This window comes from Lacerta agilis, chromosome Z (assembly GCF_009819535.1).
Source record: "Lacerta agilis isolate rLacAgi1 chromosome Z, rLacAgi1.pri, whole genome shotgun sequence".
Classification (NCBI taxonomy): domain Eukaryota; kingdom Metazoa; phylum Chordata; class Lepidosauria; order Squamata; family Lacertidae; genus Lacerta; species Lacerta agilis.
Window position 1 is genome coordinate 679,847 of NC_046331.1, and position 27,641 is coordinate 707,487.

Consider the following 27,641-nt stretch of genomic DNA (forward strand, 5'->3'; position numbering starts at 1 on the left):
TCAGAAAAGACTCGTCAGCGTCGTCTGTGACGGGCTCCGCGGTTCGCGGACCTCCAAGCCCCCGGTCAGGACCGAGGGGACGCTGGGGTTCGTCAAGTCCGTTAAGGTGGTGGGGGTGCTGGACGGGCTCATGGAGGCGTTGGAGATTTCCGACGCGGCGCCCGAGGGCGTCCCGGCCTGGAGGTTCGAGTCCGAGGTCTTATCCGCCCCCGTGTTTTCCTGTCGCAGGAGGTTCCGCCGGAACTTGGCGCGGGCGTTTTGGAACCACACCTGCAAGGAGGACGGGGAAAGCGGGGCGGAGGGAGAGATGGAAAGAAAAGGGGGGATATCAGTGGGCGGTTGCGATTTCAAAGTCCCAACGGGCAAGCATGAAAATCACACATTCGCGGAGATACGGACTTCAATCCACACCGAGACACTGTTTGCTTTGAATTCTCTTGCCAGTTGGAACATCGATTTCAATGAAAAAAATCAATTTAAATGGAAAAAAAATCCGATTTAAGTTAAAAAAATCAATTTAAATGGGAAAAAAATCCGATTGAAATAAAAAAATCAATTTAAATAAAAAAATCGATTTAAATAAAATATCGATTTAAATTTAAAAAATCAATTTAAATGAAAAAAATCCGATTTAAATAAAAAAATCAATTTAAATAAAAAAAATCAATTTAAATAAAAAAAATCAATTTAAATAAAAAATCGATTTAAATTTAAAAAAGCAATTTAAATTAAAAAATTCGATTTAAATTAAAAAAATCAATTTAAATGAAAAAAATCAATTTAAATGAAAAAATCAATTTAAATAAAATATCGATTTAAATTTAAAAAATCAATTTAAATGAAAAAAAAAATCCGATTTAAATAAAAAATCAATTTAAATAAAATATCGATTTAAATTTAAAAAATCAATTTAAATTAAAAATTTCGATTTAAATAAAATTTTTTTTATTTAAATCAGATTCTTAAATTTACATCAGATTTTTTTCATTTACATCCAATTTTTTTTCATTTACATCCGATTTTTTTTCATTTACATCCGATTTTTTCTTCATTTGCATCAGATTTTTCAAAATTCAAATCCGCCCTGAGCCTCGCCGACCGGTGACTTAAATCGCGATTTCTAAAACCGCGATTCGAATCACTACGATCTAAATCAAACCCGCCCCTGTCCCAGACCCATCCCGCCCCCCGTCCGTTCTTACCTGTAGAACCCTCTTGGTCAAGCCCGTTTTCTGAGCCAGCTGTTTCAAGTCCTTGGCGTCCGGGTTGTGGTTAATCGCAAAATACGATTTCATTGTCCGCAGCTGGTGGTGTTTGAAGGAGGTGCGCATGCGCTTGGTTTTCTGGTTGCTGGGGTATTGCTGGTCTCGATCCAGGTGGTCTCCGTCGTTCTCATTGCAGCTCAAAGCTGGGGGGAGGCGGGAAACAAGGGCAGGAGGGTGGGGTTGGGGAAGGGGGGAGAACGAGACGTCACAACGACTGAAGAAGCATGGCCGGCGCAAGCTCGACCGAACCCTTTCCATCCCCTCCTGCCATCCTTCTCCGTACACTTCCAGGGCTGCAAGTGCGGGGTGCGAAACGCTAAATCCCTGGGCCCATAACCCTTGGTGGGAATGTTTAGGAAGCGTGCTGGGCCCATAACCCTCGGTGGGAATGTTTAGGAAGCGCGCTGGGCCCATAACCCTCGGTGGGAATGTTTAGGAAGCGTGCTGGGCCCATAACCCTCGGTGGGAATGTTTAGGAAGCGCGCTGGGCCCATAACCCTTGGTGGGAATGTTTAGGAAGCGCGCTGGGCCCATAACCCTTGGTGGGAATGTTTAGGAAGCGCGCTGGGCCCATAACCCTTGGTGGGAATGTTTAGGAAGCGTGCTGGGCCCATAACCCGTGGTGGGAATGTTTAGGAAGCGTGCTGGGCCCATAACCCTTGGTGGGAATGTTTAGGAAGCGCGCTGGGCCCATAACCCTTGGTGGGAATGTTTAGGAAGCGTGCTGGGCCCATAACCCTCGGTGGGAATGTTTAGGAAGCGCGCTGGGCCCATAACCCTCGGTGGGAATGTTTCGGGATGCAGGAGAGGATACCGTATTTTTCGCTCCATAAGACGCACTTTCCCCTCCTGAAAAGTAAGGGGAAATGTCTGTGCGTCTTATGGAGCGAATGGTGGTCCCTGGAGACGAATTGCCCCGGGGCCAAAAGAGGACCGTGCTTTTTATTTTACAAAGGGGGTGTTGAAAGGACCCCGCTCAGCAGCTGATCGGCAAGAGATCGGGAGAGAGATAAGAGTCCCGGCTCCGTTTCCGCCCCGCCCTCCGTTGCTGAATGTGCTGCAGAGGGAGGTTGTTTGTTTCCCCAGCGACATGGGACTGGCTGATTCGATTATCTGTCTGGAAACTGTAGAAAAGGCTCCCTTTCCTTCAGAAGCTGCAGAAATGGGAGTTGAACCCCATAAAAACGGGGCTTTTCCTCTTTGCTTTTCCCCCTTTGCAAAAGGAGCTTTGCTTTTCCCCCTTTGCCAAAAAAGCTGCAAAACTTTTAGCTGATCCTCAAAAAACCAGGGCTTTTCCCTTTGCCAAAAAAGCTGCAAAATTTTAGCTGGTCCTCAAAAATAACAGGGCTTTTCCCTTTGCAAAAAAAGCTGCAAAACGTTTAGCTTATCCTCAAAAAACCAGGGCTTTTCCCTTTGCGAAAAAATCGGCAAAACCTTTAGCTGATCCTTAAAAAAAAACCAGGGCTTTTCCCTTCACAAAAAAGCTGCAAAACCTTTAGCTGAGCCTCAAAAAAAACCCAGGGCTTTTCCCTTTGCAAGAAAAGCTGCAAAACCTTTAGCTGATCCTCAAAAAAACCAGGGCTTTTCCCTTTGCAAGAAAAGCTGCAAAACTTTTAGCTGATCCTCAAAAAAGAGGGCTTTTCCCTTTGCAAAAAAAGCTGCAAAACTTTGAGCTGATCCTAAAAAAAACAGGGCTTTTCCCTTTGCAAAAAAAGCTGCAAAACCTTTAGCTGAGCCTCAAAAAAAAACACAGGGCTTTTCCCTTTGCAAAAAAGCTGCAAAACTTTCAGCTGATCCTAAAAAAAACAACAGGGCTTTTCCCTTTGCAAAAAAAGCTGCAAAACTTTGAGCTGATCCTCAAAAAAACAGGGCTTTTAGAAGAGGAAAACCAGAAAAATGTTTTTTTTCTCTCGTTTCCTCCTCTAAAAACAAGGTGCGCCCTATGGTCTGAAAAATACAGCATATATTTTTCGCCAGCGTGCTGCTTCGATTAACAGCACAGGTCATATATTTCTCAAATAAAGTTGGCGCCGATCGGACAGGGAACAGTTCCTTTTTTTATCATGCTGTGCTTCCTTTTATTTTTAAAACGTCCGTGTTTATCATAACGATACAGGGAAAAGCTTCTCTTTTTTACGTGAAATTATTAAGCAACTGCGTCATTTTTAAAATCCGAGCCGTACAGACATATTCACATTTATTTGGAAGTAAATATCACAAGATTCTTATTCCCATCTCAAGTTTTACATGAGAACGGTGCGACTAAATCCAACAGTTCCAAGGAGGTTTGACTTATTCCAAAGACCAAACAGAAGCTCCGCATTTAAAATAAAATAAAATAAAATAAAATAAAAATTCAAACTCCCTCGAAGGAATCTGTTTGTTTCCTTCCCGCCGTGTGTTTCCCAAAAACAATTCGGATCAAGACTCCCTCTTACGGCTACAAAAAATTCGCTAATGAAGCTTCCACAAAGTGGCAAAGGGACATTAGCATAATTAACGAACGGAGCAGCAATTTGCGCAGCAAGCATAATATGCGTGCGTATTAAAAGGGGTTTTTTCCCTTAAATAAAATAAAAAAAAATGCATCTACTCTTTCCAAGAACCAAGTTCCTGTTTCAAAATTGATCAGAGAAAATGGAGCAATGCGTCAGGCCGCGGGACGATTGTGCCGTGAACATGTGTTATTGGCGCTTATCGATTTCCCATAAATTATCCGAAGAAGTGCGCATGTAAACGAACGATCATACCAAGGACAAACTTTGTTGGTCTCTAAGGTGCTACTGGAAGGAATTTCTTTATTTTATATTGTTTTTCCCATAAACCTGGCATGCCCAAAACCGGCCCTTCAGTTGTTTTGGGACTATAATTCCCATCATCCCTGACCACCGGTCCTGTTAGATGGGCGTGATGGGAGTTGTAGTCCCAAAACAGCTAGAGCAGGCATCCCCAAACCCAGCCTTTCAGCTGTCTTGGGACTACAGTTCCCATCATCCCTGATGAACGGTCCTGTTAGCTAGAGATGATGGGAGTTGTAGTCCCAAAACAGCTAGAGCAGGCACTGTTTTGGGACTCCAGTTCCCATCATGCTTGACCCCTGGTCCTGTTAGCTAGGGATGATGGGAGTTGTAGTCCCCAAACAGCTAGAGCAGGCATCCCCAAACCCGGCCCATCAGCCGTTTTGGCACTACAATTCCCATCATCCCTGAACACCGGTCCTGCTAGCTAGGGATGATGGGAGTTGTAGTCCCCAAACAGCTAGAGCAGGCATCCCCAAACCCAGCCTTTCAGCTGTTTTGGCACTACAATTCCCATCCTCCCTGACCACCGGTCCTGCTAGCTAGGGATGATGGGAGTTGTAGTCCCCAAACAGCTAGAGCAGGCATCCCCAAACCCGGCCCATCAGCTGTTTTGGGACTACAGTTCCCATCATCCCTGATGAACGGTCCTGTTAGCTAGAGATGATGGGAGTTGTAGTCCCCAAACAGCTAGAGCAGGCATCCCCAAACCGGGCCCATCAGCTGTTTTGGCACTACAATTCCCATCGTCCCTGACCTCCGGCCCTGTTAGCTAGGGATGATGGGAGTTGTAGTCCCCAAACAGCTAGAGCAGGCATCCCCAAACCGGGCCCATCAGCTGTTTTGGCACTACAATTCCCATCCTCCCTGACCACCGGTCCTGCTAGCTAGAGATGATGGGAGTTGTAGTCCCAAACAGCTAGAGCAGTCCTGTCAGCTATGGGTGATGGGAGTTGTAGTCCCAAAACAGCTAGAGCAAGCATCCCCAAACCGGGCCCATCAGCCGTTTTGGCACTACAATTCCCATCATCCCTGAACACCGGTCCTGCTAGCTAGGGATGATGGGAGTTGTAGTCCCCAAACAGCTAGAGCAGGCATCCCCAAACCCAGCCTTTCAGCTGTTTTGGCACTACAATTCCCATCCTCCCTGACCACCGGTCCTGCTAGCTAGGGATGATGGGAGTTGTAGTCCCCAAACAGCTAGAGCAGGCATCCCCAAACCCAGCCTTTCAGCTGTCTTGGGACTACAGTTCCCATCATCCCTGATGAACGGTCCTGTTAGCTAGAGATGATGGGAGTTGTAGTCCCCAAACAGCTAGAGCAAGCATCCCCAAACCTGGCCCTTCAGCGGTTTTGGGACTACAATTCCCATCGTCCCTGACTACCGGTCCTGTTAGCTAGATGGGAGTTGTAGTCCCAAAACAGCTAGAGCAGGCATCCCCAAACTGGGCCCATCAGCTCTTTTGGGACTCCAATCCCCATCGTCCCTGACCACCGGTCCTGCTAGCTAGGGATGATGGGAGTTGTAGTCCCAAACAGCTAGAGCAGTCCTGTCAGCTATGGGTGATGGGAGTTGTAGTCCCAAAACAGCTAGAGCAGGCATCCCCAAACCGGGCCCATCAGCTGTTTTGGCACTACAATTCCCATCCTCCCTGACCACCGGTCCTGCTAGCTAGGGATGATGGGAGTTGTAGTCCCCAAACAGCTAGAGCAGGCATCCCCAAACCCGGCCCATCGGCCGTTTTGGCACTACAATTCCCATCATCCCCGAACACCGGTCCTGCTAGCTAACACCACACCCCGTTTCGCGCCCTCCCTTGGCAACTCCTTATCCTCGCTCGGAAACGGCGGAGAAAGAAAGGCCGGAGAATCGGAGAAATGTCGATCCCGAGAGCATTAGAGAGTCGAAACGCGCCGGCTTTCGAAACCGTCCATCATCACAGACCCCGTGTCCTTCCAAAAAGGATCCGAACCAACCGGGTTTACACTTCAGTAAATCTTTCTGAAGAAGTGCGCATGCACACGAAAGCTCATACCAAGAACAAGCTCAGTTGGTCTCTAAGGTGCTACTGGAAATAATTTTTTTTAATTTAATTCTTTGTAATTGGGTGTGAGTTGGGTGTGCAACTTACCTTTTCTTTTTTCTTTCTTTTGCAACTCTTTAATTTCAAAGGTAATATTGCAACAGCGTTTGTGTGACTCTTGGATACTTTGAAGGATACTTAAATTGTTTTTATTGTTTAGGGCAGTGTTTTTCAACCACTGTTCCGCGGCACACTAGTTGTTGCCTGGTGTGCCGTGGGAAAAATGGAAAAAAATGACTTTATATATAGTCAATATAGGCACAGAGTTTATTTTTTTTTAACATTTTCTAATGGTGGTGTGCCTCGTGATTTTTCTCACGAAACAAGTGTGCCTTTGCCCAAAAAAGGTTGAAAAACACTGGTTTAGGGCAGTGTTTTTCAGTTGTTGCCTGGTGTGCCGTGGGAAAAATGGAAAAAAATGACTTTATATATAGTCAATATAGGCACAGAGTTAATTTTTTTTAACGTTTTCTAATGGTGGTGTGCCTCGTGATTTTTTTCACGAAACAAGTGTGCCTTTGCCCAAAAAAGGTTGAAAAACACTGGTTTAGGGCAGTGTTTTTCAACCACTGTTCCGCGGCACACTAGTTGTTGCCTGGTGTGCCGTGGGAAAAATGGAAAAAAATGACTTTATATATAGTCAATATAGGCACAGAGTTAATTTTTTTTAACATTTTCTAATGGTGGTGTGCCTCGTGATTTTTTCTCACGAAACAAGTGTGCCTTTGCCCAAAAAAGGTTGAAAAACACTGGTTTAGGGAAGTTTTTAAACTGTGATATTTTAAATGTATTTTAATGTTTGGTGCAAGCAGCCCCGAAGTGGCTGGGGAGACCCAGCCAGATGGGCGGGGTACAAATAAATTATTATTATTATTATTATTATTATTATTATTATTATTATTATTGCGAAAATAAAATAAAAAATAAAAACATGGAGGGGGTACATTTCGAAGTTTAGCGGCGGCTGGAAAACATAGCTGTCAACTTTACCCTTTTTTAAAAGGGATTCCCTTATTACTGTGGGAATGTTTAGGAATGTGGATGAGTATATATTATTTCTATATCTCAATCCCAGCTTGTGTGAGCAAGCTCCAAACTTAGCAGTTTACATCCCCTTTCTGCTGTGTTTTAAAAGGGAATTACGAATAGGATCCCTCGCGAGTAAAGGGGAAAAGTTGATAGCTACGCGCTTGGAAAAAACGAGGCGGCGCTTTTGCGCATTCTCTGAAGGAACGCAGAGGTCTCCTTTATCAGGGAGGAAGGTAAACGAAGCCTTCTTCCCTAGGGAATGGCGACAACTCATTTTAGGAGGTCGCATCCTGCTTCACACACACACACACACACACACCAACACACACACACACCCCTCTCCTTTTTGATCCACCAGATAACAAGCGATTTCCAGGCGCGCGGAAGAGGTCCCGGCGCCGGGTTCAAAACCCTCAGAGCGCGCGCAAAGCTGGTTTCCAAAGCAGCCCCCTCTGCTGTGACAACACACAAACACACACCCCAAAAAAGGAAAATTAATTCAATGTTGCCTTGGCGCCGCGCCTTGTGCATGGTTTGCGCCAGCCAATCCTAAGTGTCAATCCTAAGTGTCTCCCCCCCCCCCGCGCGCGCCTCTTCCCTGCGCCATTTTCAGCGCCTCCGGTTGGCGGATGCGCCGCGCCCTTCCCAGTCCGGCGCAAAAAAAACGGCACCACCTGGCCATAGATAGCTGACAACTTTCCCCCCTTTTTAAGAAAAGGGAAACTCCTTTATTACGAATAGGATCCCTCGCAAGGAAAGGGGAAGCGTCGACAGCTACGCGCTTGGAAAACGAGGCAGCGCCGTGGCGCAAATTGCCATTCTCTGAAGGAACGCGGAGGTCTCGTTTGTAAGCGCGCCCGGGTTCAAAAAGGCTCAGAGCGCGCGAAAAGCTTATTTCACAAGTAGGACAACACACACACACACACACCCCAATAAAGAAAAATTTATCCAGTGTTGCCTTGGCAACTCCGCCAGCCGATCCTAAGTGGCTCCCTCCGTCTGTTCCCTGCGCCATTTCCAGCGCCTCCGGTATCGGGTCGGTGGATGCGCCGCGCGCTTCCCCGTCCGGCGCAAGGGGGCCATAGCTGAAACCCCCCCCTTTTTTTAAAAAAAGGGAAATTCATTTATTACGAACAGGATCCCTCGCAAGAAAAGGGGAAGCGTTGACACAGCTACGCGCTTGGAAAACGAGGCAGCGCCGTGGCGCAAATTGCCATTCTCAGAAGGAACGCAGAGGTCTCGTTCGTAAGGGAAGCCTCCTTCCGTAGGGAATGGCAGCGATTCATTGTAGGAGGTCGCATCCTGCTTCACACACACACACACACACACCGCTCTCATATTTGACCTACGAGATAACAAGCGATTTCCAGGCGCGCAGAATAGGTCCCGGCAGGTTCAAAACCCTCAGAGCGCGCGAATAGCTGGTTTCACAAGGAGACCCCCCTCCCTTGCGCATGACAACCCCCCACCAAAAAAAAGAAAAATTAATCCTACTTTCCTTTGGCGCCAATCCGAAGTGTCTCTCTCTTCCCCCCCCCCAATCTTCCCTGCGCCATTTTCAGCGCCTCCGGTCGGTGGATGCGCCGCCCGCGCCCTTCCCCGTCCGGCGCAACGGGGCCATAGCTGACCGCAGGGCGGGCGCCGCTACCTGAGAAGGCCCTCTTCTGCCTGGTTCCCTGTAGCTTGGCTTCTTGCGGCAGGGAGTTCCACAGGGCGGGCGCCGCTACCTGAGAAGGCCCTCTTCTGCCTGGTTCCCTGTAGCTTGGCTTCTTGCGGCAGGGAGTTCCACAGGGCGGGCGCCGCTACCTGAGAAGGCCCTCTTCTGCCTGGTTCCCTGTAGCTTGGCTTCTTGCGGCAGGGAGTTCCACAGGGCGGGCGCCACTACCTGAGAAGGCCCTCTTCTGCCTGGTTCCCTGTAGCTTGGCTTCTTGCGGCAGGGAGTTCCACAGGGCGGGCGCCACTACCTGAGAAGGCCCTCTTCTGCCTGGTTCCCTGTAGCTTGGCTTCTTGCGGCAGGGAGTTCCACAGGGCGGGCGCCACTGCCGAGAAGGCCCTCCGCTCGGTTCCCTGTAGCTACATCGCCCCCAGCCTCCCGCTCCTTTTACTGTACCTGCGTTGTAGACGGCCAAATCCGCGCCCGGCCCGGGGCTCTTCCGCTTCCTGGGCCGTCCCTTCTGCACGGTGCCCACGCCGTTGTAATAGGGCAACCCGAGAGTAGCGGCGGCGGCTGCGCTTTTGGCCGCGGCGTCGCCAAAGTGCAACTGGAACTCCCCCTGGAGCAGCGATTCGAAGTGGAGGCGGCAGTAGACGACGTTGTCCTTCATGCCGAATTGGTCGCCCGTCGTCAGGACCTTGCCGCACGATTGGCAGGTGAAGCAGTTGAGGTGGTAAACCGATTCCCGGGCGCGCATCACCATCTCGGAGGCGGAGATGCCCAGGTGGCAACGGGCGCAACGCTGCACCGAAAATCTCCTGCAAAGAAAGAGGAGAGACTCAGGAGGGCGGCGATATGAGTTTGGCCAAAGTGCGAGAGGCAGTGGAGGATAGGCGTGCCTGGCGTGCTCTGGTCCGCGGGCTCACGGAGAGTCGGGCACGACTGAACGACAACAAAAGGGCACCTGGTCTGAAGCTCAACATCAAAAAACACGAAGGTCTAGAATCCTAGAGTCGGAAGAGACCCCCGAGGGCCATCCAGTCCAACCCCCTGCCAAGCGGGAAACGCCATCCAAGCATTCCTGACGGACGGCTGTCAAGCCTCCGCTTCAAGACCTCCAAAGAAGGAATCGTAGAATCGGAAGAGACCCCCAAGGGTCATCCAGCCCAACCCCCTGCCAATCAATCAATCAATGATAGAATCCTAGAGTTGGAAGAGACCCCCAAGGGCCATCCAGTCCAACCCCCTGCCAAGCAGGAAACGCCATCCAAGCATTCCTGACGGGCGGCTGTCAAGCCTCCGCTTCAAGACCTCCAAAGAAGGAATCGTAGAATCGGAAGAGACCCCCAAGGGTCATCCAGCCCAACCCCCTGCCAATCAATCAATCAATCAATCAATCAATGATAGAATCCTAGAGTTGGAAGAGACCCCAAGGGCCATCCAGTCCAACCCCCTGCCAAGCGGGAAACGCCATCCAAGCATTCCTGACGGACGGCTGTCAAGACCTCCAAAGAAGGAGACTCCGCCACACTCCCGGGCAGCAAATCCCAGCTCTTACTCACAGGAAGTTCTTCCTAATGTTTAGGTGGAATCTCCTTTCTTGTGGTTTGAATCCATTGCCCCGTGTCCGCTTCTCCGGAGCAGCAGAAAACAACCTTTCCCCCTCCTCTACAGGACATCCTTTGATATATTTGAACATGGCTATCCTATCCCCCCTTAAGCTTCTCTTCTCCAGGCTAAACATACCCAGCTCCCTAAGCCGTTCCTCCTAAGGCATCGTTTCCAGGCCTTGGACCATTTTGGTTGCCCTCCTCTGGACACGTTCCAGCTTGTCCGTATCCTTCTTCAACTGGGGTGCCCAGAACTGGACACAGTATCCCAGTTGTGGTCTGACCAGAGCGGAATACAGTGGTGCTATTACTTCCCTCGATCTAGACGCTATACTCCTATTGATGCATCCCAGAATTGCATTGGCTTTTTTAGCATCCCAGAATTGCATTGGCTTTTTTATCCCAGTTCAAGAAGGATACGGACAAGCTGGAAGGTGTCCAGAGGAGGGCAACCAAAATGGTCCAAGGCCTGGAAACGATGCCTTAAGAGGAACGGCTTAGGGAGCTGGGTATGTTTAGCCTGGAGAAGAGAAGGTTAAGGGGCGATAGGATAGCCATGTTCAAATATATCAAAGGATGTCATCTAGAGGAGGGAGAAAGGTTGTTTTCTGCTGCTCCGGAGAAGCGGACACTGGGCAATGGATTCAAACTCCAAGAAAGAAGATTCCACCTCAACATTAGGAAGAACTTCCTGATGGTAGGAGCTGTTGGACAGTGGGATTTGCTGCCAAGGAGTGTGGCGGAGTCTCCTTCTTTGGAGGTCTTTAAGTGGAGGCTTGACAGCCATCCGTCAGGAATGCTTTGATGGTGTTTCCTGCTTGGCAGTGGCCTGTCTACATCCCAATCCCCAAGAAGGGCAGTGCCAAAGAATGCTCCAACTACCGCACAATTGCGCTCATTTCACACGCTAGTAAGGTTATGCTTAAAATTCTACAGGGCAGGCTTAAGCAGTATGCGGACCGAGAACTCCCCGAAGTGCAAGCTGGATTTCGAAGGGGCAGAGGAACCAGAGACCAAATTGCGAACGTGCGCTGGATTATGGAGAAAGCTAGAGAGTTCCAGAAAAACATCTACTTCTGCTTCGTTGACTACGCAAAAGCATTTGACTGTGTCGACTATGGCAAGTTCTTAAAGAAACGGGAGTCCCAGATCACCTCATTTGTCTCCTAAGAAATCTTTATGTGGGACAAGAAGCTACAGTTAGAACTGGATATGGAACAACCGACTGGTTCAAAATTGGGAAAGGAGTACGACAAGGCTGTATATTGTCTCCCTGCTTATTTAACTTATATGCAGAATTCATCATGCGAATGGCTAGACTGGGTGAATCCCAAACCGGAATTTAGATTGCCGGAAAAAATATCAACAACCTCAGATATGCTGATGACGCGACCTTGATGGCAGAAAGTGAGGAGGAATTGAAGAACCTTTTAATGAGGGCGAAAGAGGAGAGCGCAAAATATGGTATCCAAAAAACTAAGATCGTGGCCACTGGTCCCATCGCCTCCTGGCAAATAGAAGGGGAAGAAATGGAGGCAGGGAGAGATTTGACTTTCTTGGACTTCACGATCACTGCAGATGGGGACAGCAGTCACGAAATTAGAAGACGCCTGCTTCTTGGGAGGAAAGCAATGACAAACCTAGACAGCATCTGAAAAAGCAAAGACATCACCTTGCCGACAAAGGTCCGTATAGTTAAAGCGATGGTTTTCCCAGTAGTAATGTACGGAAGTGAGAGCTGGACCATCAAGAAGGCTGATCGCCGAAGAATGGATGCTTTTGAATTCTGGTGCTGGAGGAGACTCTTGAGAGTCCCATGGACTGCGAGAAGATCAAACCTATCCATTCTCAAAGAAATCAGGCCTGAGTGCTCACTGGAAGGACAGATCCTGAAGCTGAGGCTCCGAGAGTTTGGCCACTTCATGAGAAGAGAAGACTCCCTGGGAAAGACCCTGATGTTGGGGAAGATGGAGGGCGCAAGGAGAAGGGGACGACAGAGGATGAGATGGCCATACTCATGAGAAGAGAAGACTCCCTGATGTTGGGAAAGATGGAGGGCTCAAGGAGAAGGGGACGACAGAGGATGAGATGGTTGGACAGTGTTCTCGAAGCTACTAACATGAGTTTGGCCAAACTGCGAGAGGCAGTGAAGGATAGGCGTGTCTGGCGTGCTCTGGTCCATGGGGTCACGAAGAGTCGGACACGACTGAACGACTGAACTACAACAACAACCCAACAAAACCAGTCGGTTTAGAAGAGACTAGGCAGATAGATAGATAGATGATAGATAGATAGATAGATAGATAGATAGATAGATAGATAGATAGATACATACCGGTAGATAGATAGATAGATAGATACCGGTAGATAGATAGATAGATAGATAGATACCGGTAGGTAGGTAGGTAGGTAGGTAGGTAGATAGATAGATAGATAGATAGATAGATAGATAGATAGATGATAGATAGATAGATACCGGTAGGTAGGTAGGTAGGTAGGTAGGTAGGTAGGTAGGTAGGTAGGCAGTGGAAGACAGGAGTGCCTGGCGTGCTCTGGTCCATGAGGTCATGAAGAGTCGGACATGACTGTACAACTGAACAACAACAACCCAACAAAACCAGTAGGTTTAAAAGAGACTGGGCAGATAGATAGATAGATAGATAGATAGATAGATAGATAGATAGATAGATAGATAGATAGATAGATACCGGTAGATAGATAGATAGATAGATAGATAGATAGATAGATAGATAGATAGATACCGGTAGATAGATAGATAGATAGATAGATAGATAGATAGATAGATACCGGTAGATAGATAGATAGATAGATAGATAGATAGATAGATAGATAGATAGATACCGGTAGATAGATAGATAGATAGATAGATAGATAGATAGATAGATAGATACCGGTAGATAGATAGATAGATAGATAGATAGATAGATAGATAGATACCGGTAGATAGATAGATAGATAGATAGATAGATAGATAGGCAGTGGAAGACAGGAGTGCCTGGCATGCTCTGGTCCGTGGGGTCACGAACAGTCGGACACGACTGAACGACTGAACAACAACAACAATAAAAAGGGTGAGCTTTACATTTAAATAAATCTTAAATAAATTTAAAGGTATTAAAATATTATAATTAAATAACATAACATAACATAACATAACATAAAAAATAAAACAAATAAAACAAATAAATAAGAATAGACAAATACAACAAATGTATAAATAAAACAAATAAATAAGCTGAAATAAATAAATAAACAAATAAAATAGCTTGAAATAAAATAAATAAATAAGTAAATAAAATAAATGAATGAATTGAAATAGAATAAATAAAAGAAGTAAATAAATAAAATAAAGTAAAATAAGTCAGTAAGTAAATAAGACAAATAGAAAATTGAAATAAATTAAATAAATAAGTAAGCAAGTCGATAAAATAAATAAATAAATAAATAAATAAAAATGAATGAATGAATGAATGAATGAATGAATGAATAAATAAACAAAACCAAACAAACAAATAAAACAAAACAAAACAAATAAATAAAGAATAAAATTAAATTATTATTTTTTAAAAAAATTTAAATTTAAAGAAGGGTGAATACGCTGACCGAGGTCTCCTTTGGAATCGGAGGTCCCATACGGCACCCCCACCCCACCCCACCCCACCCCACCCGCCGGCTTTACCTGTAGTAGTCCTCCTTGCAGTAGATGCTGCCATCCTTGCTGAAGCAGGTGAGGTCCGACTCCAGGTTGAGTTTGCACTCGCAGCACTTGAGGCAGCGCATGTGCCACTGCTTGTCCACCGCCAGGAGGTAGTAGCGGTCCGAGATCTTGGCCCCGCAGCCGGCGCACAAGGTGGCCCCCCGCTCGCCGCTCATGGAGGGCATGCCCAGCTGCGAAGAGAGAGCTGGTTAGGGAATTTCCCCGGCTCTTTCTCCCCTTCCACGTTGGAGGAGCGGGGCCCAAACTCAGCAATCCAGATGTTGGGGGACTACAAATCCCATCATCCGCTAGCTAACAGGACCGGGGGTCAGGGATGATGGGAATTGTAGCGACAGAACAGCTTGGGGGTGCCTGCTCTAGCTGTTTTGGGACTACGACTCCCATCATTCCTAGCTAACAGGACCGGTGGTCAGGGATGATGGGAATTGGAGTGACAGAACAGCTTGGGGATGCCTGCTCTAGATGTTTTGGGACTACGACTCCCATCATCCCTAGCTAACAGGACCGGGGGTCAGGGACGATGGGAATTGGAGCGACAGAACAGCTTGGGGGTGCCTGCTCTAGCTGTTTTGGGACTACAACTCCCATCATCCACTAGCTAGCAGGACCGGGGGTCAGGGACGATGGGAATTGGAGCGACAGAACAGCTTGGGGGTGCCTGCTCTAGCTGTTTTGGGACTACAACTCCCATCATCCACTAGCTAGCAGGACCGGGGGTCAGAGATGATGGGAATTGGAGTGACAGAACAGCTTGGCGGTGCCTGCTCTAGCTGTTTTGGGACTACGACTCCCATCATCACTAGCTAACAGGACCGGGGGTCAGGGATGATGGGAATTGTAGTGACAGAACAGCTTGGCGGTGCCTGATGTAGCTGTTTTGGGACTACGGCTCCCATCATCCCTAGCTAACAGGACCGGGGGTCAGGGATGATGGGAATTGTAGTGACAGAACAGCTGAAGGGCTAGTTTTGGGGATGCCTGATCTAGCTTTTTGGGGACTACAACTCCCATCATCCCTAGCTAACAGGAGCAGTGGTCAGGGACGATGGGAATTGGAGTGACAGAACAGCTGAAGGGCTGGTTTTGGGGATGCTTGCTCTAGCTGTTTTGGGACTACGACTCCCATCATTCCTAGCTAACAGGACCGGTGGTCAGGGATGATGGGAATTGTAGTGACAGAACAGCTGAAGGGCTGGTTTTGGGGGTGCCCGATCTAGCTGTTTTGGGAATACAAATCCCATCATCCCTAGCTAACAGGACCAGTGGTCAGGCACAATGGGGATTGGAGTCCCCAAACAGCTGGAGAGCCGAGTTTGAGAAACCCTGCTCTAGCTGTTTTGGGACCACAACTCCCATCGCTGACTAGCTAACAGGAGCAGCGGGACTACGACTCCCATCACCCCCTAGCTAGCAGGACCCGTGGTCAAGGACGATGGGAACTGGAGTCCCAAAGCAACTGGAGAGCCGAGTTTGAGAAACCCTGCTCTAGCTGTTTTGGGACCACAACTCCCATCGCCGACTAGCTAACAGGAGCAGCGGGACTACGACTCCCATCACCTCCTAGCTAGCAGGACCAGTGGTCAAGGACGATGGGAACGGGAGTCCCAAAACCGCTGGAGAGCCAAGTTTGGGAAACCCTGCCCTAGCTGTTTTGGGACCACAACTCCCATCGCCGACTAGCTAACCGGAGCAGCGGGACTACGACTCCCATCACCCCCTAGCTAGCAGGACCCGTGGTCAAGGACGATGGGAACGGGAGTCCCCAAAGCAGCTGGAGAGCCGAGTTTGGGAAACCCTGCTGTTTTGGGACCACAACTCCCATCGCCGACTAGCTAACAGGAGCAGCGGGACTACAGGTCCCATCACCCCCTAGCTAACAGGACATCTGGAGGGCCCAGTTGGAGGAAGCCTGGGACAGGGGCTGCCCCCCCCCGGGATGGGGGGAGAGAGGGGGGGTGCGTTTTTTTGGGGGGGGGTGGACGACAAAGCGTTTTGTCACACCAATGCGCAAAAATACATTTCACTTTCCACAAAAAAACCCCACAGGTAAGGATAACTTAAAGGGGTCGGGTTCATGGGGTGTGTGTGTGTCCCCCGGGATGGGGAGAGAGAGGGGGGGTGTGTGCGTTTTTTTGGGGGGGGGTGGACGACGTAACGTAACGTAACGGGGCAACGTAATTCCCGGGATGGGAAGAGAGAGGGGGTGCGCGTTTTTTTTTTCAGGGGGGGTGGACGACAAAGCGTTTTGCGACATCAATGCGCAAAAATACAATTCGCTTTCCACACAAAAAAACCCCACAGGTAAGGATCAGGGAAAGGGGTCGGGTTCATGGGGTGTGTCCCCCCCCATGGGAAGAGAGGGAAAGGGGTCGGGTTCATGGGGTGTGTCCCCCCCCCATGGGAAGAGAGAGGGGGTGTGCGTTTTTGGAGGGGGGGCGGACGACAAGACGTTTTGCAACATCAATGCGCAAAAATAAATTTCGCTTTCCCCCAAACCCCACTGGTAAGGATAACGTAAGGGCAATAAAGTCATTCCCGGGATGGGGAGAGAGAGGGGGTTGCGCGTTTTTTTCAGGGGAGGGGGGAGTGGATCATAGCTGTCCGCTTTTCCCTTTCCTCGCGAGGAATCCTATTCGGGATAAGGAAATTCCCCTTTTTTAAAAAAAAAAAAAAAGGAAAAAGTTGACGGCTATCTATGGAGGCGTTTTTGGAACCTCGCCGCCCAAAATCACATTCACTTTCCACGCGGCCGCAAAACCCCACAGGAAAAGGGTAAGGGAAGGGGGCTGGGGGTCGACGGCGACCCCCAGGATAGGAAGAGAGAGGAGGTGTGGGGTTTTTTTCTGGGGGGGGGGGCGAATGGATGGCAAGGCGTTTGGTAACATCAATGCGCAAAAATAGATTCGCTTTGCACAAAACCCCACAGGGAAGGATAACGGGAGGGGGTTGGGGGCAGGGGGTCGACGGCGACCCCCAGGATAGGAAGAGAGAGGAGGTGCGTGATTTTTTTTCCGGGGGGGGTTTGACGAGGCGGTTTGCAATACCAAGACGCAAAAATACATAGACTTTCCACCTGGCCCCAAAACCCCACAGGGAAGGATAAGGGAAGGGGGTTGGGGGCAGGGGGTCGACGGCGACCCCCCCAGGATAGGAAGAGAGAGGAGGTGCGTGATTTTTTTTCCGGGGGGGGGGGGTTTGACGAGGCGGTTTGCAATACCAAGACGCAAAAATACATAGACTTTCCACCTGGCCCCAAAACCCCACAGGGAAGGATAAGGGAAGGGGGTTGGGGGCAGGGGGTCGACGGCGACCCCCCAGGATAGGAAGAGAGAGGAGGTGCGTGATTTTTTTCCGGGGGGGGTGTGTGTGACGAGGCGGTTTGCAATATCGATGCACGGAAATAACATGGACTTTCCACCTGGCCCCAAAACCCCACAGGGAAGGATAAGGGAAGGGGCTTGGGGGCAGGGGGTGGAGGGTGACCCCCAGGATTGGGAGAGAGAGGAGGTGTGGGTTTTTTTGGGGGGGGGTGATGAACCGGTTTGCAATATCAAGACACGAAAATACATAGACTTTCCACCCGGCCACGACACCCCACAGGGAAGAACAACGGCGCAAGCATTTACAGGTGCGTTGCTCTTGCCTTAGTCGAAACGAAATATGAAAATTTAAAAATTCCTTCCAGTAGCAGCTGGAATATGAAATTTAAAAATTCTTTCCAGTAGCAGCTGGGAGAGACCAACTGGGTTTGTTTTTGGGGTGAGTTTTCCTCTGCAAATCGCTTCTTCAGAGACACCGAAACAGAAGACCCTCATTTATTTCAGTAATTCAACTGGAAAAGGTGAAACTAATAGATGAGATAGACTCATGGCACGATGGAGATGAAACTTGGAAAAATCAGAATATCGTGGAAAGGTTCGTTTCTTCCAGAAATCCAACTTAAAAGAAGTTGTGCATGCACACGAAAAACTAACTTAGTTGGTCTCCAAGGTGCTACTGGAAGGAATTTTTTTAATTTTATTTTGTTTCAACTTAAAAGGTGGAACTAATAATAAAAATAATAATAATAAATTTTATTTATACCCCGCCCCTCCCAGCCAAAAAAACCGGGCTCAGGCCGGCTGACGCCAATTAAAATCACAGCAAAAAACATAAACACAAACTAATAGATGAGATCCACTCGTGACCTGCGAAGCGAGAGATCTGTCCAGCCTGTATTTGTTATAATTGTGATGATTGGGGCATAGAGCCGAGGAGAGCCCCAAATTAACCATTTCAACATCAAAACCAACACCAACATCACCACAATTGTAACAAATAGACTCATGACATGCCAAGCGAGAAAGGTCAAGCCTTTATTTGTTATAATTGTGATTATTGCGGCATACAGCTGACGAGAACCCCAAATTAACAATTTCAACTAGGGGGTTTTCATCAGCTGTACCCCATAATCATCACAATTATAACCAACAAAAGCTTCACATATCTCGCTTTGCAGGTCATGAGTCGATCTCATATATTCAACTCCGGTAGCTCATGAAAACAATTTCTTACATAAATGGACTTTTCCCACGATATTCTAATTTTTCGAGTTCCACCTGTATCTCATAAATTCAACTCCAGTAGCTCATGAAAACAATTTCTTACATAAATAGACTTTTCCCACGATATTGTAATTTTTCGAGTTTCACCTGTATCTCATAAAATCAACTCCGGTAGCTCATGAAAACAATTTCTTACATAAATGGACTTTCCCCACGATATTCTATTTTTTCGAGTTCCACCTGTATCTCATATATTCAACTCCAGTAGCTCATGAAAACAATTCCTTACATAAATGGACTTTTCCCACGATATTCTATTTTTTCGAGTTTCACCTGTATCTCATATATTCAACTCCGGTAGCTCATGAAAACAATTTCTTACATAAATGGACTTTTCCCACGATATTGTAATTTTTCGAGTTTCACCTGTATCTCATAAATTCAACTCCGGTAGCTCATGAAAACAATTGCTTGCATAACACAATATTCTAATTTTTTTAGTTTCACCTGTATCTCATATATTCAACTCCAGTAGCTCATGAAAACAATTTCTTACATAAATGGACTTTCCCCACGATATTCTAATTTTTCGAGTTTCACCTGTATCTCATATATTCAATTCTGGTAGCTCATGAAAGCAATTTCTTACATAAATGGACTTTTCCCACGATATTGTAATTTTTCGAGTTTCACCTGTATCTCATATATTCAACTCCAGTAGCTCATGAAAACAATTTCTTGCATCAATGGACTTTTCCCACGATATTCTAATTTTTCGAGTTTCACCTGTATCTCATATATTCAACTCCGGTAGCTCATGAAAACAATTTCTTACATAAATGGACTTTTCCCACGATATTCTAATTTTTCGAGTTTCACCTGTATCTCATATATTCAACTCCAGTAGCTCATGAAAACAATTTCTTACATAAATGGACTTTTCCCACGATATTGTAATTTTTCGAGTTCCACCTGTATCTCACATATTCAACTCCGGTAGCTCATGAAAACAATTGCTTGCATAACACAATATTCTAATTTTTTTAGTTTCACCTGTATCTCATAAATTCAACTCCGGTAGCTCATGAAAACAATTTCTTACATAAATGGACTTTCCCCACGATATTGTAATTTTTCGAGTTTCACCTGTATCTCATATATTCAACTCCAGTAACTCATGAAAACAATTTCTTACATCAATGGACTTTTCCCACGATATTGTAATTTTTCGAGTTTCACCTGTATCTCATATATTCAACTCCAGTAGCTCATGAAAACAATTTCTTACATAAATGGACTTTTCCCACGATATTGTAATTTTTCGAATTACATGTATCTGAAGAAGTGTGCATGCACACGAAAGCTCATACCAGGAACAAACTCAGTTAGTCTCTAAGGTGCTACTAGAAAGAATTTTCGATTTTGTTTTGTAATTTTTCGAGTTTCACCTGTATCTCATAAATTCAACTCCAGTAGCTCATGAAAACAATTTCTTACATCAATGGACTTTTCCCACGATATTGTAATTTTTCGAGTTTCACCTGTATCTCATATATTCAACTCCGGTAGCTCATGAAAACAATTTCTTACATCAATGGACTTTTCCCACGATATTGTAATTTTTCGAGTTTCACCTGTATCTCATATATTCAACTCCAGTAGCTCATGAAAACAATTTCTTACATAAATGGACTTTTCCCACGATATTCTAATTTTTCGAGTTTCACCTGTATCTCATATATTCAACTCCAGTAGCTCATGAAAACAATTTCTTACATAAATGGACTTTTCCCACGATATTCTAATTTTTCGAGTTTCACCTGTATCTCATATATTTTTCGAGTTTCACCTGTATCTCATATATTCAACTCCAGTAGCTCATGAAAACAATTTCTTACATAAATGGACTTTTCCCACGATATTGTAATTTTTCGAATTACAAGTATCTGAAGAAGTGTGCATGCACACGAAAGCTCATACCAGGAACAAACTCAGTTGGTCTCTAAGGTGCTACTAGAAAGAATTTTCGATTTTGTTTTGTAATTTTTCGAGTTTCACCTGTATCTCATATATTCAACTCCAGTAGCTCATGAAAACAATTTCTTACATAAATGGACTTTCCCCACGATATTCTATTTTTTCGAGTTCCACCTGTATCTCATATATTCAACTCCAGTAGCTCATGAAAACAATTTCTTACATAAATGGACTTTCCCCACGATATTCTCATTTTTCGAGTTTCACCTGCAGTATCTGGAAAAGTGCGCATGGCACAGGAAAGCTCCCACCAAGAACAGACCAAGTTGGTCTCTCTAAGGTGCTACTGGAAAGAATCGGTTAAATTTCCATTTTGTTTCTTCCCTGCACCGACAGAGAGACGAGTGATTGAACCTCCTATTATTAAGTGCAGGTGGAATAAGTTAAAAAATAAAATCACAACAACACCATCAGCTGGTTGTAGGCAAGGCGAAGTCAAGCAGGCAAGATTCTGGGGAGATTTCAGACATATACTCCGATTGCTATTTCTTAATTCTCCTGAACGCGACTCTGTCGATTCTTAAAAAACTATGTGCGCCAACTCCTAACGTCCTGGTAATGTTTATTTCTGCATTCTTCTGAGCGCTCCTCTAGCGATTCTTTTTTTTCTTTTTTTAACAACTTTCGCCGTATTTTATCGGAGGAAGAAAAGTGGATGTACACAATATTGCCAGATTCCTTTGCATTTCATCTTCCTCCTCTTCATGTCGCAACTCATAGCTCTCCTTGCTTGCTGTTGGCGACCACGCAGAGAGCCAGTCGCGCAAGTTGTTCTTCTTCAGGTATCTCTTGGGGGGCGAAAGAGACTTTTGAGGTGACTGTGATTTTGCTTTCGCTTCTCTCCATGGCCGCCGCCACATCCACGTTCCGAGCTTTCCCATTCACTTGGATGGTCACCAAGGTTATCCTAGCTTCCCCATTCACTTTGATCCGCTCCTGCGGGAGCTGCTCCAAAGCTGGCGGCATCCATGACGCCGTCTTCTACTGGATGGGTACAGTCTAGACTGAGCATAGCTGTCAAGGTTTACCTTTTCTCACGAGGAAGCCTATTCAGCATAATGGAATTTCCCTTAAAATAAGGGAGAACTTGACAGCTATGGTCTAGAGAGTGAACTTCAGAACCTGCTTCTTCTTTTTTTGGCCACCCTTCGTCACCAGCTGCTTCGCAGGCGCCATGGCGAGAGCAACGAGGGGGGAAAGAGCTCCTCTAGCGATTCTGAAAAACAACGCGCCCCAACTCCTAACGTCCTTGCCGATTTTTATTTCTTAATTCTCCTGCGCGCGCCTCTCTCAGATTCTTAAAAAACGATGCGCCCCAACTCTTAACCTCCTTGCCAGTTTATATTTCTTAACCGCTCCTCTGTCAATTCTTAAAAAAAACAATGCGCCCCAACTCCTCAAGTCCTTGCCGGTTTCTATTTCTTAACTCTCCTGCGCGCGCCTCTCTCAGATTCTTAAAAAACGACGCGCCCCAAACTCTTAACCTCCTTGCCAGTTTATATTTCTTAACCGCTCCTCTGTCAATTCTTAAAAAAAACAACGCGCCCCAACTCCTCAAGTCCTTGCCGGTTTCTATTTCTTAACTCTCCTGCGCGCGTCTCTATCAGATTCTTCAAAACAAGGCGTCCTTAACGTCCTTGTCAGCATGTGTGTGTGGTTTTTTTTGGGGGGGGGCATAAAAAAGCACCCCTCCCTCGCGCTCTCGCCCCCAAGAAGCGCTCTTGGGGGGCCTGGCCCGCGAGAGGTGCCCAAACCAGGAGCCCAGGCTGGGTGGGAGAGAGAGAGAGTAAACGCGAAGCCCAAGAGCTAAGGGAAAATGCGCTTCTCTTTCCCCCCCTCCCACAACCCCCCCCAGGCGCCTAGAACAGGGGCCAGCAACCTTTTTTTTTTCAGCCGTGGTCCGGGTCCACCGTCCCTCAGACCATGTGGTGGGCCGGATTATATTTGGAGAGGGGGGGGGACGGGGACGAACGAACTCCTACGACGCCCCACAAAGAACCCAGAGATGCATTTTTGGAAGGAAAGGACACATTCTACTCGCGTCAAAACGCGCCGATTCCCGGACCGGATTGAGAAGGCGATTGGGCCGCATCCGGCACCCCCCCCCCGGGCCTTAGGTTGCCTACCCCTGGCCTAGAACGAAGGCGCAGCTGGGTCCGAGCTCACCAAAACAGCCCCTTTGGGAGAGAGGGGGGGAGAGAGGGGGGAGAGAAGGAAGGGAGCTACCGTTGAAGCCGTCCTTTCTCCCGCTCTCAATCCGGTTTGTGGCACGCCGAAGGAGGGGTGCGGGGTGTGGGGCAGCGGGGGAGGGCAGGAGCAGGAGAGGCTGGGCTGCGGAACTGGAAGAAAACAAGGAAAAAAACCGGAGGGTTTCATTTCAAAAGGAAACGTAACCGACGACGATGCCCGGTCTGAAATCCTCGCAGAACGCGACGTAATAAAAACCAAGCAGCGGTTTTAGAAGGCCACGAATGATCCGTTACTTAAAGAATAAATGAAAATTAGCAGCGAACCAATCTCGGGCTCTTTTTAAAGGAAGGGGAGAGGCGGAAAGGGGGGAGTTTCGAAAGGCGCTTTGGCGCAAAAACGCACCCGAAGTCTTCCTTTAAAGTATTTGGAATCTCAGGGGTCAGCGAACTTTTTCGGCCGGTCCCCTGTCCCTCAGACCTTCTTGGCGGGGGGGGGGACGGGACTATATTTTGAAAAAATAAATTAAAAATGAAGGAATTCCTAGGTCGCACAAATAACCCAGAGATGCATTTGATTCATGTCAAAACACGCTGATTCCCGGACCGTCGGCGGGCCGGATTGAGAAGGCGATTGGGCCGGATCCGGGCCTACCCGCCCCCCCCCATCCGCCTTAGTTTGCCTACCCTCGTCGGCTTCGGGCTTCCAGCTGATCTGCGCTTGCCGGGGAGTAAACCCCGCTGAGTTTAGCGCGACTTCTTTCAGGGTGAACACGCGCAGCGTTTTAAACCCTGGGCTCCAGGCGCAAAAAGCATTTGGACGCGGCACGTGGCGCGATCCTGCGCGGCCGCCTACTAGGAAGTAAATCCGAGCGAGCCGAAGCGGGCTTCCTCTGCGAAAGGAAGCAGGATATCTGCATAAACTCCGCGTCTCTTTGCCTAGCCCTCTTTAAGTCAAACGAAGGAACCAAACAATGCGCGCTCCTGTCCTCGCCTCCTTCTTGCGCAAATGTCCGGAGTTTGGTTTCATGTTTTCCAAAAAGAAAGAAAAAAAATTACGTTTGCAAATTGAACTCAGCTGGGTTGTCGTCTTTGCGGAGTCCTGTAGTTCCTTAAACTAATGCGTAAAAATGAGAAGAGACGGGGAAACAGGGGACGAGTCTTGGGGAATTCTTTTAAAAGCGCCCCGGAAACAACACCCGACGGCTAATTGATCCAATTTCTGAGTTATCCGTTCCACCTTTGAAGAAAAGCCCTTTTTTTTTTTTTAAAGAGCAAAACGGAGACCAACACCCCAAAAGAAAACCCGGTTGTTAATTTTTTAATTTTTTGAAAATAAGAATTTACAAAAGCAAGTTTTTAATTCTTATTTTCAAAAAAAACAAATGAAAAAGTACTCCGGTACTTTGGCCACCTCGTGAGAAGAGAAGACTCCTTGGGAAAAAGACCCTGATGTTGGGAAACATGGAGGGCGCAAGGAGAAGGGGACGACAGAGGATGAGAGATGGCCACCTCGTGAGAAGAGAAGACTCCCTGGAAAAGACCCTGATGTTGGGAAAGATGGAGGGCACAAGGAGAAGGGGAGGACGGAGGATGAGATGGCCACCTCGTGAGAAGAGAAGACTCCCTGGAAAAGACCCTGATGTTGGGAAAGATGGAGGACACAAGGGGACGACAGAGGATGAGATGGTTGGACAGTGTTCTTGAAGCGACTGGCATGAGTTTGGCCAAACTGCGAGAGGCAGTGGAGGATAGGGGGGGGGTGCCTATGGGGTCACGACTGAACAACAGCAAAGTGGATAATTCTTTTCCGCTTAGCAAATTTCAAAAATAATAATAATAATAATATCCGAAATCGAAAAACGGGAGGATACGGTGACTTAAAAAAAAAAAAAAGGCGATTGCAAGCGTCGTGTTCAGATTAGTAGAAATCGGTTCCTCTCATGTTTTCAACGAAACCCCGAAATAAGAGGAGGAAACGCGTCAAATCGGCGCCAGGGTTTATTCCTTGTTCCAAGGGCCTGGGCGCGGAACGGCCAACCTGAAACCGAGAAAGGATCGGGAGCCGGAGTTTTCCAGCGCTTCTCCCTTCCTACCCTCGCGACAGTGGGCGAAAGAAAACCGTTTGCTGAATGGTCAATTTGTTTTAAACTTTAAAAAAAGGGATTAACTTTTTAAAAACAAACCCCTCCAAAAATAAAGGCCTTTGTCACTTTGGCCGTCTTGCGCGCGACGAGAATGAATTTAATCTGTTTATATATATAGGTTGTTTTTTAAAATAAATAAATAGATAACTCTATGACTGACTTGCCTTTTGGTTCTGTTTTAAATGGGGAGTCGGGAAGACAGAAGGAAAGGGAGAAAAAGGAAGGGAGGAACAAATTTAGTTGGGGAGAGGAAAGGAAAAGGGTTTAAAAAAAAAAAAAAAAAAAAAAACCAGCCGAAGCAGCTCTGGAAATTATTGAACGAACGCGTTTCATTCATTCGCTTAATTCGACCCCTTCTTGTTAGCTACTGAGATGGACGCAGGATCTTTCCCAGGGAAACTGGTGCGCCAGAGTTGAACCGCCTTGGGCGGCGAAACTCTTCCCGCGATTCGGTTCCCTCCATTGCAAGGGGATCGTTATTCTTTAAATGATTGTATATTATTATTATTATTATTATTATTATTATTATTATTATTATTATTATTAAAATGAATGCATAGGTGTGTGCATTCATGATCGTAACAATATCTATCCATTCATAATAAGGGAACTTCAGGGGAGTTTTTTTAATCTGTGACATTTTAACGTATCCTAAATGAATGCATAGATGTGTGCATTCATGATCATAATAATGTCTATCCATTCGTAATAAGGGAACTTCAGGGAAGTTTTTTATCTGTGACATTTTAATGTATCCTAAAATCTGTTGGAAGACACCCAGAATGGCTGGGGAAACCCAGCCAGATGGGCAGAGTAAAAAATAAATAATAATAATAATAATTAATGCATTCATAATAATAAGGGGACTTCAGGAAAGTTTTTAATCTGTGACATATTAATGTATCCTAATATCTGTTGGAAGCTGGGGAGTGGCTGGGGAAACCCAGCCAGATGGGCGGGGTACTACTACTAATAATAATAATAATAATAATAATAATTAATGCATTCATAATAATAAGGGGACTTCAGGAAAGTTTATAATCTGTGACATTTTAATGTATCCGTTGGAAGCCGCCCAGAGTGGCTGGGGAAAGCTAGCCAGATGGGAGGGGTACAAATAAATTATTATTATTATTATTATTATTATTATTATTATTATTATTATTATTATTATTAATGCATTCATAATAATAAGGGGACTTCAGGAAAGTTTATAATCTGTGACATTTTAATGTATCTGTTGGAAGCCGCCCAGAGTGGCTGGGGAAAGCTAGCCAGATGGGAGGGGTACAAATAAATTATTATTATTATTATTATTATTATTAGGAAACCCTGCTGTAGCTGTTTTGGGACTACAACTCCCATCACCTCCTAGCTAGCAGGACCAGTGGTCAAGGACGATGGGAACGGGAGTCCCCAAAGCAGCTGGAGAGCCGAGTTTGAGAAACCCTGCTCTAGCTGTTTAATAACAATAATAATATTGTTATTATTGTTGTTATTATTGCATTCATAATAAGAAGGGAAGTTTTTAGGTCTGTGACATTTTCATGTATCCTAATCTCTTTTGGAAGCCGCCCGGGCTCCGGCTGGGGAAAGGGTACAGATAAATAATTCTTCTTCTTCTTCTTCTTCTTCTTCTTCTTCTTCTTCTTCTTCTTCTTCTTCTTCTTCTTCTTCTTCTTCTTCTTCTTCTTCTTCTTCTTCATTATTACTATTATTAGTAGTGGGCTTATTGAGCTCCTTTTAAGCGAAGGGGAGAGGGTTTGCCGGAGCGGGGGATAGCTGCGATCCGAAGTATTGGCACGCTAAAAGTGTGGCATTCATAATACTAATAAAAATACTACTACTAATAATAATTGCATTCATAATACTCATAATAATACTAATAATACTACTAATAATTGCTCGGCCGTTAGGGAAAATCTGGGGTTCCCCTGCCCACACTCTCCCCAAACTTTGGGATCCGGGCCTTTTTCCTCGGCGGCACCAGAGGAAAGCCAGTGGCAAGCGCGGAGCAGCGGAGAGCTTCTGGGCGGCCCCTACCATTACCGTCTCGCCTCGGTCGATGGCGGAGCTGATGGCGGGCGTGTCCGCTTTGGCTCTGCGGTCCATCTCGTCGATGACGCCGTGGATCTCGGAGCCGGCCAGGCTGTGGAAGAGCATGGCAGGACCGGGCTGCGCCTCCTTCTCCCTCCGCTCCCGTTACGCGCGGCGAGGGCGAGGCCGCGCCCGTGCCATGACGCGCCCCGAGGCGGCCGCGCCGTCTCTCTTTCTCTTCCCCCGCTTCCAGTCCCTTGGAGAGGTCGGCTCAGGCCGGGCCGGTTCGGTTCGGCGGATGAAGGAGGGAAGGATCCGGCCGGCTGGCTCAAAGCATCGCTGCTCGCCTCCTCGACGCCCGGACGAGTGCGCAACCGGCCTACGGGCAGCGGCCGGGGCGCAGCTCCTGGACCGGCCGGATCCTTTCTCTGCAGGGTCGTAGGTGGCTGCTCCGGGGATCGAGACACGGGGGATCGACGGGCCAAGCCGTGGCGACCGGGAGGACGACGAC

General features: G+C 47.0%; 1 protein-coding gene across 2 annotated transcripts; it reads right to left on the reverse strand.

Annotated features, from left to right (window-relative positions):
• On the reverse strand, positions 1-27,269 carry LHX2 (LIM homeobox 2). 2 transcript variants are annotated; one of them, XM_033137675.1, is made up of 6 exons: positions 27,143-27,269; positions 26,462-26,464; positions 14,141-14,349; positions 9,287-9,648; positions 1,203-1,408; positions 1-270 (listed from the first exon to the last, which is right to left on the reverse strand). In XM_033137675.1, exons 1-6 carry the CDS (start codon positions 27,254-27,256, stop codon positions 1-3), a joined length of 1,164 nt encoding a protein of 387 aa, XP_032993566.1. In that variant the 5' UTR covers positions 27,257-27,269. The 2 variants fall into 2 exon arrangements, with proteins under 2 accessions (XP_032993566.1, XP_032993565.1); XM_033137674.1 differs by lacking the exon at positions 26,462-26,464 and having other exon boundaries at positions 27,137-27,269.
• Between the last annotated feature and the right edge of the window lie 372 nt (positions 27,270-27,641).

Excerpts from the sequence above, each read along its gene's own strand:
- LHX2 (XM_033137674.1), bottom strand. The coding sequence starts at position 27,256 with ATGCTCTTCCACAGCCTGGCCGGCTCCGAGATCCACGGCGTCATCGAC. Across the intron at positions 14,350-27,136 it reads ACCGAGGCGAGACGGTAATG|CTGGGCATGCCCTCCATGAG; the intron begins GTAGGGGCCGCC and ends CTCTCTTCGCAG. Across the intron at positions 271-1,202 it reads TGACCAAGAGGGTTCTACAG|GTGTGGTTCCAAAACGCCCG; the intron begins GTAAGAACGGAC and ends TCCTCCTTGCAG.